This window comes from Anas acuta, chromosome 12 (genome assembly GCF_963932015.1).
Source record: "Anas acuta chromosome 12, bAnaAcu1.1, whole genome shotgun sequence".
NCBI lineage: Eukaryota > Metazoa > Chordata > Aves > Anseriformes > Anatidae > Anas > Anas acuta.
Genome location: NC_088990.1, coordinates 3,189,698 through 3,201,558, shown reverse-complemented (window position 1 = coordinate 3,201,558; position 11,861 = coordinate 3,189,698). Strand labels below are relative to the sequence as shown.

The window sequence follows — 11,861 nt, the reverse complement described above, 5'->3', positions numbered from 1 at the left end:
CTTTTAAAGTGTTTTTTTTTTTTTTTAAAGTATCTGTGGAGGCAAACCAGGACTGTAGTAAGCTACACTACTGTTCTCTTGTAGTCAAAAGAAGAGGCACGTGCTGAACTTGAAGTTTTATTGAAAACCATTTTTAAACAGCTAGCAAGAAAGTTAAAAATTTATTTCAAATAGAAATAAACTAACTTGCAACACAACATATAAAGCAAATAAGTGATGGCAACATTGGCACTTTAACATCTTTTAAACCAAATACTCAACAAAAATATACGTCAGCTTATAAGTACACAACCTGCATGTGGCAATATATACAACTGAGTGAAAATATAAAAAGAAATACTGTTCTGTTCAAGAACATGATAGTGAAGACTTTGGTAGCAAAAATGTCTTTGTTTTTAAAACTGCAGCCTTCAGAGATACTTCCTTGAATTCAAAGACTTAAAATTAAGCAGATGTTCCATTACATTGTTGAAGGTTTATTGTCCACGGGTAGCTCACTGACTATTGATCCTGTTGGAATCGCACAGTGATAATCGGCCAACACAAGAAAAAAGGCAGAGTGGGAACAGATGATTGTACACAGGAAGACCACCAAACCTGATTCCTCATTTTCACTGGCAGTCAGAAACCTACTCTTCTTCTTGCTCGCTGCTGTTATGAAGACTGATTTTTTGGACTTCCAGTTCTTCTGCGCTGACCATTGAGGGATCGATGGCTGCGTACCGGGTACCACGGAACTGCAGTAAGTGGATCTGTAAGACACAGAAATTAACGCTGAAAATGGTGTAGAGGCATAACTGGTAAGAAAAACAGTACTGCTGAGTAACTTTTCTATGAGAATGTAATCAGGGATTGGAGTATAAGAGTTCAGACAAAGGATAGAGGAAATAAGCAGCAGCCAAGCCCCCAAAGCCAACCCTTGATTGATGTGGCTGCTCAGCATCAGCAATCTGGGAGACAGAGTGAACAGAGCTCAGGCAGGTTAAGAAATAAAAGTGAGCACAGAAAGTTTCCTACTGCTGTTCCAGCTATACATGCTGGTAAATTGGGTTTGAATGCAGGCACTTACTTGAATATATAGGTTGACCTCAGCACTCCTGCAGAGATACGGGAAATTGCCTCCTGTTTTGAGATGAGCTCTTCTGGCATTAGGATAAAGCTTATACATTTCTTCTTTTGCTTCAGTCGAAAGTGCACTCTGGTCAAATACCTATGGAACGAGTCACAGCAGTTAATTCTGAATCTAGGTTTATTTAAGTAAGTAAATGCTGCAAATATTTATTAAGTTCCTAACACAATAACCACACCCCACCTTCCAAGAGGAGGAAACAATGTTAAAGAAAAGATTAAACTGAGATAAACTTACATCCATAATAGTTACAGGGACGTCTCGAATTTTATGAGGTTCTACGTAGGAATTCTGGCAGTTGAGGGTAAGTCTTGAAGCGAGCTCACTCTGGCCCAGACTCTCCAGCTTTCAGTAGAGATAAATATTGGTTAACAACATACTTCAGTGCAGGCAGTTAATGCAACAGTAATAACACAGCCAAAGAGAAGTCAGCTCCTTAGTTCTAAGGGAAACACGACTGCTCTTCAGGTGAAAGTTATAGTTACAGTTTAATATCTTCCTTCATGAGACAAATGCTTAAAACATGTTTAGTTAGTTGCTCCTGCCTCCACAGCATAGCCTACAGATATATCCCAGCACATTTCCCCTTTTCCATCTGTTTCTTAAACTCCTCTGTTCCAATCTATACAAACAGGACAGTAAGGGAGACAGTCACACTGCCAGTTAAATTGCAAGGCTGTGACAGCCAACGCCTGCTAAGGATCCATCCCTTACTGTTCACTTCTGGATAAGTGAAGGAAGCAGCAGAAATCTGTACAACCTCCACTGTGTGCTAAGTGAATCTTTGAGATTGACATCACAGCCATTGAAGTACACAGACACCTACCCTGTCCACCATGAAATCAATGCCATCAGCCATTTCAGGATCTACGGGACCAGAGGCAAAATTCCCAAGGACAATTTTTTTCAGCATAAAAGCAGGCATCAGCCAAAAGCTAAAACAGAGAAAAGATGCAATCTTCAAGCACCCAGGACTCCAGAATTAAGATGCTTTGCTGTAAGCGCTCCCTTTTCTTCCACAGACTTTGTGCTTGAATTTCAAATGAAATTGTAAAGAAGCTTTGAGAGCACAGAGATGGAAAACCTTACAGCTAGGTGCTTGAAATGCTCTGGAAAGCTGATAATCTTGTGTGTATTTTAAACATGGTGAATAACACTTCCTTCACTCTGAAGGGTTTTGCTAGAGATCAGGTAGATTTTTCTTTTTTTTTTTTTTTTTTTTTTTTAAATCTGACCACATGTTCTCAGATGATCACAGGAAAGATAAATACAAGACTAGTCTGCCAAATTCCACACTCCCAATTGTGAAGATTTCTATTTCCTTCGTGATGTGACTTTAAAAGTCACACTATTCCACCCCTCACTTCTCTTGCCACAAGTCACACATGCTGGAAACAGGTCAGAAACATGTCCAACCAGATCAGCGTGACATTTCATCACAAAAAAACATTAATGCTACCCATCTCATTGCCTCAGTCTTCCTTACCTGTTTGCTGTCCACGTCTGGTTGAAGATGGAAGTGTCACTAAAGGAATTACACAGGATCAGAGAGTGAACTCTGGGGGATTTGTGTGTGTACTCAGCAAATTTTTGAGCCAAAAAGCCTCCCAGAGAAGCTCCAAAAAGGTGAACCTAATTCAATTAGAAAAAAAAAAAACACAAACAAAAACAGATGTTACATTTGTGAAAAATGACCCTTAAGTGTGTTATTTTGTTATGAAAAATAAGCCATTCAAGTTTTATTTTTCCTCACAACTGATTTTTTAAAGGAAAAAATAAAAACACTCTTCTATACAGGTTCTGTAATTTATAGGATATGATAAACACTGAAAAAAGGAAGTGTTTCCAGATCACAGCTCAAATTTCTGTGTGCTTATCACGGTTAAGTAAAAAGCGAACATTTCACTTCGTCTTCAGTAGCTCTTCCAATCCAAGGTATTTTATTGGGGTATGCTGTACAACATGAGTTATGAAGGATAACTTAAACAGGGTCTCATGAAAAACTGAAGTTAACCAGCACAATTTAATAGGCCTACAACGGAAGTGAATTTAGACAGAATTTTCAAGGGTGTTGACCTTCAAAAATAAACTAGTTTCAAAAGTAAACTCGCCCCACGGCCTATTTATAGGCTGGTTTTGCATCATATGCTATCCATTTGCTCTTAAATGAGACTTTTGAACGTTAGGTTTTTATGGCAACTACACATCCATTTCTCCGTCTCCAGGCACTCACTTTATCCAGCTGAAGGTGGTCTAACAGTTTTCTGAATCCATCACAGAACTCAAGGTGATCCCAGTACACTGGATACTGCAACTGAAACACCACAAAGTTAGAACAAGCCCATCTCTGGTCAGTATCCATCAGCTGTCTGCTTGAAACTTGCACTAATTCTCACAATAAAGGTTTGAAGACAGCAACCTGTCTCGTGCCATGAGGTTCAAGCTCCTCAGCAAGGTCCCTATGGCCAGAAGGAAGAACTACCCCTCACTCGGACAAAAATACACAATAGAAAGTTTGGCAGAACAAGTTCAGAGAGGAAAGTGCAGCTTCACTTCGTTCTGTAATCAAGGGGAAAAGGGAAAAGATACCAGAATGATTTTTCAGTGATTTTGTGGCATGGAAAGTTGGCAGATACAGACTTTGCTAATTGCTGCAGGAGATACAGCAGCACTCAGAATATCACTTAGCAGAAAAATTATTGTACAAACCCATTGTTTCAGTTCAGCTTTGGAGCTGAAGAGAAGCCACAAAAGAGTGGGCTGTTGGGATTTTAAGGAGTGATTTCGCATTTGCAGTTATTCAGGCCGAGAACCGGGTTATTAATCATCCCTAAGGCAAACACAGAAGCCCTGAACTAACCCACACACTTGTCTCACGGCTAACAAAGATCCAGCTGGAGGCAAAGATGACTCTTGTCCATGGCACACAAGGTAAAGATCAGACTGAGAGTGTAGTAATGTGTATGCACAAGGCTTTGGATAAACGGCTGTGTGAACATACAGCAGATTTTAGCCTCGATCTGCGCGCTACATATTCCGGACTACAAGCTAGCATCACATTTTGGGGGGATTCTCCTGTCAAAACTAAACTAATATTCATTATCCAACCTCCAATTATATCAACACAAAACTATGCTGACTTTTGACAAAGGACTGCGAATACTCACAGCGATAACTCTGTAACCCCAGCCAGTCAGTGCCAAAATCTGCTGGAAAAAAACATCTGCAGTTCCGCTCACGGGAGGAAGAAAGATGAGAGGGCACCGAATGCTCCTGGGTCCCGCATCGTACAGCGACCAGACTTTGCTGTCATCGTCATCGACTATTATCTGGAGGAAGAGAGGAAAAACACAAGGCTGAGTTTCTTCAACCAACTTCCAGAACTGCTTCTACAAAAATCTGTCACCCAGTGAATATTGTAATACTCAAGACTCTTTGGAACAAGACTCTTTTATTCCTCATCAGAATAGCTTTATTCTCTAAGGCTGCTTACAAACAACACTTACAATGTTTGCGTGGATGCAGTTGGAAGCAGGACTGTGACCAAGCACTGTCAGACCAAACATTTCGTGTGCTTGGACCTAAGCTGGGCAGCTAACACCACGCTGTGCCGGGCCGTGGCATCTCCTGGGATGCACCCTTCTGCAGGCAGCTGGAATATAACACACGTGCTGGCAGGAGCGAGCTGTGTGGGGCTGACAGTGATTGACTGCAGGTCAGGATTTCGACTGGAAAAAAAAATAAATCTCTTCCTTTCTGAGGCAGAGCGGTTTTCTGCACTTTGAAATGGTTTGGAAAGGTACAGCCTGGTCTGGAAACACACACGGATAAGCCATGGGAACAGCGAGGCCGTGCCCCAAAGGATTGAGTTCATACATCACTCTGCAGGCAGAAAAATGTGCTTGGCAGGGGAGAGACCGTGCCACAGCCCAGCACAGAGAGCCGGGAGGTCGGTTCTCAGGACCGAGCACAACAGCCACAGGCTGGGAGCGCTGCTGCAGGGGCAGCTTTTTGACCACTGACACCTGCAGACACTGGGCAAAAGAATTACAGGTCTGGATATGTGCAATTTACTGAATTAAGCAGTTGCCCTGCAGATTCCTGCTCTGGAACAGTTACATCCCACTGCCAGGAATGGCCACACAACTCCAAAGCAGCACAGCAGAGCTGACCTGGGAAGAAACGGGAGCACCTCGGGGTGTCTGGAGCCCCCAGGACACACAGCTGGCTGCAGCAGATTATCCACACACCAGGAGCAACAAGTCCTGGCACAATTATCATCTACAGAAGTACAGGAACTGGGTCAAGGTCTCCTTTTCTAGCAGTGCTGGGGCCTGCCTCATTTCTACCCAGCCTGTTTACCAACGAGCCGTTCTGTGTATTTACTGTGCTGGTTCTCATTCAACCTTCCTCAGCCCTGCGAAAGCACAAAAGCACCAGATCGACGAGCTCAAACCTCTGGGGGAAGCAGGAGTTCATCCCCTCTGCGTCACCAGCTTGCAACTTTCTGAGCAGCGACGTAGGAGCCCAGTTCGCTTTCCCACCGCAGCGGTTAAGCTGCTCAGGGAGTCAGAGACCAGTCTCACAAATCACATTTGCTTGATTAACAAAGCTGCTTGCAATAAAGCCGGTATTTCAGGCTCTGGGAACATGCAAGAAATCACATGATGCTGTTGTTTTGTGGCTTTCACACACAAAAAAATAAAGACTGCATACTAGGGCTTCCCTCAGCACTGAAATAGTTTTAAAAACTCACACAAAAGCCTTCCCAAAGCCTCCCCAAACCAACCCTTTGCACAGAACTCGCAGTCTCAGCTGTTATTCTCCAGTAACTCTGCCAACATGCAAGGCTGCTGTTTATTTCCAAAGGTGAAGCAACACCTCGCTTTGCACAGCCCTTGAAATCACTGAGCTGGTTCACGTCACGGGAACTGAGGCTGGGAGGCAACATTTCTTTCCTCGAGCCCAGACAACGAACCAGGAGGTTTAAAAACTGTTCTATTTGATTTCCAGCCATGTACCGGGTAGTTTAACTGCAGCACAAAAACAATGCTCAGCACACAGACAGCAGCACGGGTAAACGCTGAGCTGGTAGGGCCCAGTTTTTTGGTTTAATTTCGTTGTTTGGGTCTATCAATCAAGATCACCTACAGCTTACAAACAGGGTAAAACTTGAATTTATCTTAAACGAGGGGCAGAACTCCCCTTGGGTTTAGCAGAACCAGGGTGTCCTCTGCTGACGACTTTTAGTTAGGACTTAGATAAGACAGCACGTGGTGGATTTTGGGGATACTCCTATATAGTGGTACAGCACCCAGCCTGATTCAACCTGAATTTGTGCTCCCCTCCTTCTCCATTTGAGGCTCAGCACATCAGCCACAAGCATTTACACAGCTGCAGCTCCTGGTGGCAGCTCTGGGCCTCCATGAAGAAACCCCCAGTCCCACCCCCTCGTGGGGAAATCTCAGCCTCCCCATCACATCTCACCCGAGGCTGCCGACCGCCCTGTAAAAGTCCCCTTCACCACCCTGTGATAAAGAACCACTTCTGCATTTGAAAAAACACCATTCATGTGAAATGTGAAGAAATACTCCAATTTTCCTCCGAAAAGAACTACTGAATGACCCTGAGGTTGAATGTTTACCTGAGCTGAAGTGTCATACAACTGAGGACTCACCCTGGGGCACTTGTTTGCCTTTGGTGGCCACAAACCCAAGAGGGGGCTCAGGGGCAGAGCTGAAGACTTGGCTTAGGAACATTGTTTTCTGTGCTGCACTTCCCAAATCTGACAAGAGCAGGAAGGGCAGTGGGGCTGTGCATTTTCTGCTGCTTTCAGGAGGGACATCCTATCCTGTTTTCAACCAAACAGCTCTGGCTCTGCTTCCTTCAATGATTGCTGGTCATTCTCTGCACTGCAACTGCTCTGCCTAAGCTTTTGGGAGGATAACGCAGGCAAATGTACTTTCCCCCTCCACCCTGAAACCAGAACTAGTTTACTTCTACCTTCTCCAAACCCCACGTTCATCACCGTAGCTTCACTTTACTTTTGAGTAGGCTGAATCACCCAGAGGGAAAGGAATCCCCCAGTCTGAAGGTCAGACAAGCCCTGCCAACAGCAGCTTTGGCTTACACACGCTCTCATTTTTGAGATCCTGAGCAGTCAGCAGCAGCTGAAGGCAGCAGCAGCAGCTTGTACGCTTTGCAACCACATCCTCTGGTTCCTCTCATTCACTGCGTGGCTACAGAGCACCTGCACATCCCTGAGCTGAAGCACTGCCTCCAGGCTTTGCTGCCACAGCGAGGCACAGCCTGGGGGCAGCAGCGTGGCACAAACAGGCCCGGCAGATCCAGCACTGGCCAGGAATGGAAAGAAAATGGATAACCAGAGCCTAGGGAGAGCAGGCAGATCTTTCTTACTTACAGAAGGCAGCTAGGTGGCAAAAAAGAATGAGAAACCCTGGAAAAAAAAAACTGTAACCCTTTCAGAAAGGTAATTTCTTAGAGAAATGAACACATCGCCCAGCAGGAACAATGCCAGGCACATTTCAGCCTTGTTCCTTAGGCCTGGGGACACGATCCCTTTAGGGTGGCCCAACCACAACCGACTCGCTGTTGAAAGAGCTCGTGCTGCTCTCACCCCTGCTGCCAGCACCCTCCTGCAGCTCAAACCGTCCAGATGAGGGAAGTGAAGCAGCTGGCAGTCAGCTGAGCCCGGGCTGCTGCTGCCAGTTACTGTATAACCACAGCCTCGGTGAGCCTTATCTACAAAGGGATGGCAGAGAGCAGGCCAGGAGCCACGCAGCAGTGCAGGGCCCTGTGCCCTTTGCACACAGAGAGAAGCTCAAGAAGAGAGAAGCTGCACGCCCCAAGCGCTCTCCTGTGTTTCTGTGAGAGGAAGTGGAGAAATCTGAGCGAGAGGGGAAAGCGGTCAGACGGTGTGATTAAGCAGAAGCCATCCGAAGGACAAGAAGCAGCAGCTTTGCCTTTTTCCACTGCAGCTGAGACATCCTTCCCTTTTCTGCCTGCCAAGAAGCTGCCTTCAGGAGCTCTGCTGCAGCCTGAAGCCCAGGTGTAGGATCCACAGACGTGGCTCTGGCAGCAGAACAGCGTTGAGCCAGGTTAGCTGTGCCACCTCGGTGCAGCACGGCTCACGCAGCAGCTCTGGGAACACGGCTGGCACCAGGACACCAGCCACTGCTGCCCCAGCCCATGAAGCATGTGAAAACTAACAGCATGCTCCTCGTGAGACACATGGGACAACAGTTAGTTAGGGGAGCTGGGTCAGTAGCACAGCACAAATGTCCTGCGTTAAGCGGAGTCAGACAGCCCAGTCCTCCCCCCCGGAGCAAGAGGAGGGAGCCGCACACGAGCTGCTTAGAGCTGAACGTACCTTTTTGAGAGGAACTGTGCTTCTGAACCAGTTGTAGTCAGGAGAGACTTTAATCTCTCCCATGATGGTTAGAAAAAACTCAGCGTAGGGCAGCCTGAAAGAAAGAAAGACAACATTTAAAATGGAGAAGAGGGGTTTACCTTCAGCACCATGCAAGGCTGTGTGCACACAAAGCATTCGCAGGGTGAGCCTGCTCTCATCAGTCCTTACACTCCCCTGGCTCGCAGCAACTTCACTTATCCTCAGTTTTCATCACAAGCCACGTAACTGTGCTCCCAGAAGGCTGCCCCGTACTGCTCTAATTAGGAAATGACGATGCTTCTGTAACAGAGCTCTCCTGGGCAGCGCTTGTAGAGAAAGGCAGTTCTGCTGCAGGCAGCTCGAAAAGCTAGAGCCTATCTGTGCTTTGAGCTTAACTTAATAAAGCATCCAAATTTACGTCTGATGGAATTCAGTCAGCAGTTTAGACTTGAATTATTTCATGGAGCTACTGCCTGAGTGTTGAGGCTGCGCTCTCAGCCTGTGGACAAGTGACCCCGCGGAGCCCCGAGGCGCGTTGGGAACAGCAGCTGACCGAGGCTTTATGCAAGTCCCGAGGTTTTAAACCTACCCAAGTAGAAGCCGGCTCTTGTCAGGAGTTAGGAACAACGATGTCCTTGGGGCACACCAATTAATGTAAGACTAACTGATCTCAGAATCAGCTGCACACAGAAATCCATTCATTTACTCTGAAATACTTACTTGAGCCAGAACACACAAGCGTGTTGTACACAAGTAGTGAAATTTTCTCATTAATACTCCATTAAATTGTAGCAAACAACTTTAATGACTTCTAGATTCAACTTTTTAAAGCAGCACGAGACCATTAGCTTCCATTTACACAACAGATCCTATCAAACAGCTCCAAAGCTTGCTGGCCTCACAGCCCTGCCCTGAAAGCCACTTGCCTCAGGAGGTTTTTGTCCTGAGCTCGTACCTGCTGAGCACAACAAACCAAAGCAGCTTTCGATCTCCTTACTTTAGGGTTGCCAAACGTAAATCAATAGGTTTTGTTTCTTAGGTCTTGACAAAAAAAAGGAGCTCGATGTTCTGAGAGTCACTCAAATGCACCTCATCTTGCAGAAAAGCTGCCAGCATATAGGGTTAGCTAACTTTAGGGTTACAGCTGCACTAACATAGGTTTAATTAACTTTTGGGGCTGCATTACCAGTTATTCTCAACTTCTTCATCTTTCAGCCTTCATTTGCTATCGCCCAAGCAGAGGAAACCTGAGCTTTAAAAGAAAAAGCACCTCCTAAGATGCACGACGGTGCACACATCCCACATACGGCTGGGTGACGCACCTCGTGCCTAACTGGGGTGTTGGAGGTTGGAAATTCAGCTGCACAGCCCTCGTTTCACTTTTATGTGGCCTCATTTCAGCGCTGCCATCAACTACTCTGCTACTTGTCACAGCCTGGCAGCACATCAAACTACAGCGGAGGCAAAAAAAAAACACCTTTTGTCCCACAAACACACAACAGATCACAGCGAGCATCTGCTTGCAGCTCCTTTCTCACACAGGTGCATCAGCAGCTGCTGAGCTCTGCCCCTCGGAGGGGAGAGCAAACAAAGGGCTTCATTTGGCTCCAGGAGCTCCTGGAGGATTTGCTGCAGGCAGCGACCTGCGACCCAAATATTTTATTTCTCTGACACAGAATGGCAGCAGCGGGTTTGTGCACGGCCCGGGGGCTCCTCCAGCTAGAGAGGAGCTGAACCACGGACAAGAGAGGGGAAACACAGCAGAAAAAGGCATCTCAACCCAAAAATTAACTCCAAAAAAAACCCAAACTCACCCCAAAACATAACCCACCCCCCCCACCGACCAGCCCCCTGCAACCCCGGCCGAACCAAGCGCCCCGGCGGGCCCCAACCCCACAGCGGCTCCGTGAGGCGAGGCCGCCCCCGGGCCTACCCCGACCCCCGCCCCCCGCCGCCCTCCCGGGGAGCCCCCAGCCCCGCTCCCCCTTACCGGCCCCGGGGAAAAAGGGACCCCCCGAGGCCCCCAGCCCTTAACGGGGCCCTCACCGGCCCGGTGGGGGTGGCGGGAGCGGAGCCTTCCTCCTCCCCCCCTTCCTCCTCCTCCTCCTCCTCCTCCTCCTCCTCCTCCTCCGCCGCCGCCGAGCAGCGGCCCCGCCGCCACTTCCGGGTTCCGCTTCCGCGCCGGTCACGTGACGACACCGCTGCCGAGGCGGAAGAAGTGGAGCCGTTGCTAGGGGGGGTCACGTGGGGTCACGGCAGGCCGCCGATTGGCTGGCGGGCGGTGAGGGGGGAGCCGCCATTATGGGCGCTCTGAGGGGGTTCAGGTCGTCCCGCGGGGTTTGTGGGGTGTTTAAAGCACAACGGTCACACGTTTGGTCAATAAAATAATAAAAAAAGGCGTGACAGACCCTGGTTAAGCTTCCCCAGTGTCCTTGCACCTCACGCTGTGACCTGTCCCTGCCACCCAGCGGCAGTCGCGGCCGCTCTGCGGGCAAAGGGCTGTGTTTGTAAGGGGAGCGCTCGTTAAACACAAAAATTCAGCTCCCTTCGCCTGAGCCCGTTGTAGTGCCGGTTGTTCTGATACAAAATCTGGGGCTTTTCGTCCGCCAAAATCGGTTTTAAAAATTCCGGGTTGCCCTAAAAAGAAGGGAAGTGGTCCTCAAGTAGTTTCAGAGGATAAACTTTGTCAAAAAAATGTAGTAGGGTGCTCATAAGCGTAAAATAGTAAATTGAGTTTAAATATAATTTTTAGATTATAAATATTACAAGTTTAAATAACAGGCTGTTAGAAAGTGCAATAGCACTGCCCATTTTCCATATATAAAGAAATTTGAGCTGCTAAAGCTAGGAACTGAGGAAATTGTTCATTCAAATCATCCTTCAAAGCAGCATTTTACTGATCTATTTTCAGTACTTTCAGGTGTTTTGAAATTCAGAGGGGCTGGCTGAGATCGCCATCCTGGTGCTGTTAGTGGTCCGAATGCTCTGCGAACCAGGTAACAAACCTTTATCCACAGCAGCACGCTGGATCTGATACCTGCTGGAGGCAACGCTCCTCTCCTCTATGCTGTCGTGGTTTGTGATTGCAAGACAAACAGCTTTTATCAGTGCGTTTCAGCGTGTCCTTGAGCCTAGCCTGCTATTCCTGCCTAGCTCCCTGAAAAAGCTCTGCAAACGCAACACAGCGCTGGATTTAATACAGATTAAAATCAGAACGGCAGCTGCCTGGCGGTAGGTGGTAGTGTTAAACCTGTATTTTACAGGGATTAAAAACTGTCTAGACTTCAGCAGAAGTTAAAAATGGCATTCAGCGATCATCCT

At 47.1% G+C, this 11,861-nt stretch overlaps 1 protein-coding gene across 2 annotated transcripts; it reads right to left on the bottom strand.

Moving 5' to 3' along the window:
- Positions 1-104: 104 nt before the first annotated feature.
- SPG21 (SPG21 abhydrolase domain containing, maspardin) lies at positions 105-10,744 on the bottom strand. 2 transcript variants are annotated; one of them, XM_068696051.1, is made up of 9 exons: positions 10,587-10,744; positions 8,520-8,613; positions 4,297-4,458; positions 3,363-3,443; positions 2,616-2,761; positions 1,956-2,064; positions 1,367-1,474; positions 1,070-1,210; positions 105-752 (listed from the first exon to the last, which is right to left on the bottom strand). In XM_068696051.1, exons 2-9 carry the CDS (start codon positions 8,580-8,582, stop codon positions 630-632), a joined length of 933 nt encoding a protein of 310 aa, XP_068552152.1. In that variant the 5' UTR covers positions 8,583-8,613; positions 10,587-10,744; the 3' UTR covers positions 105-629. The 2 variants fall into 2 exon arrangements, with proteins under 2 accessions (XP_068552152.1, XP_068552151.1); XM_068696050.1 differs by having other exon boundaries at positions 10,531-10,704.
- Between the last annotated feature and the right edge of the window lie 1,117 nt (positions 10,745-11,861).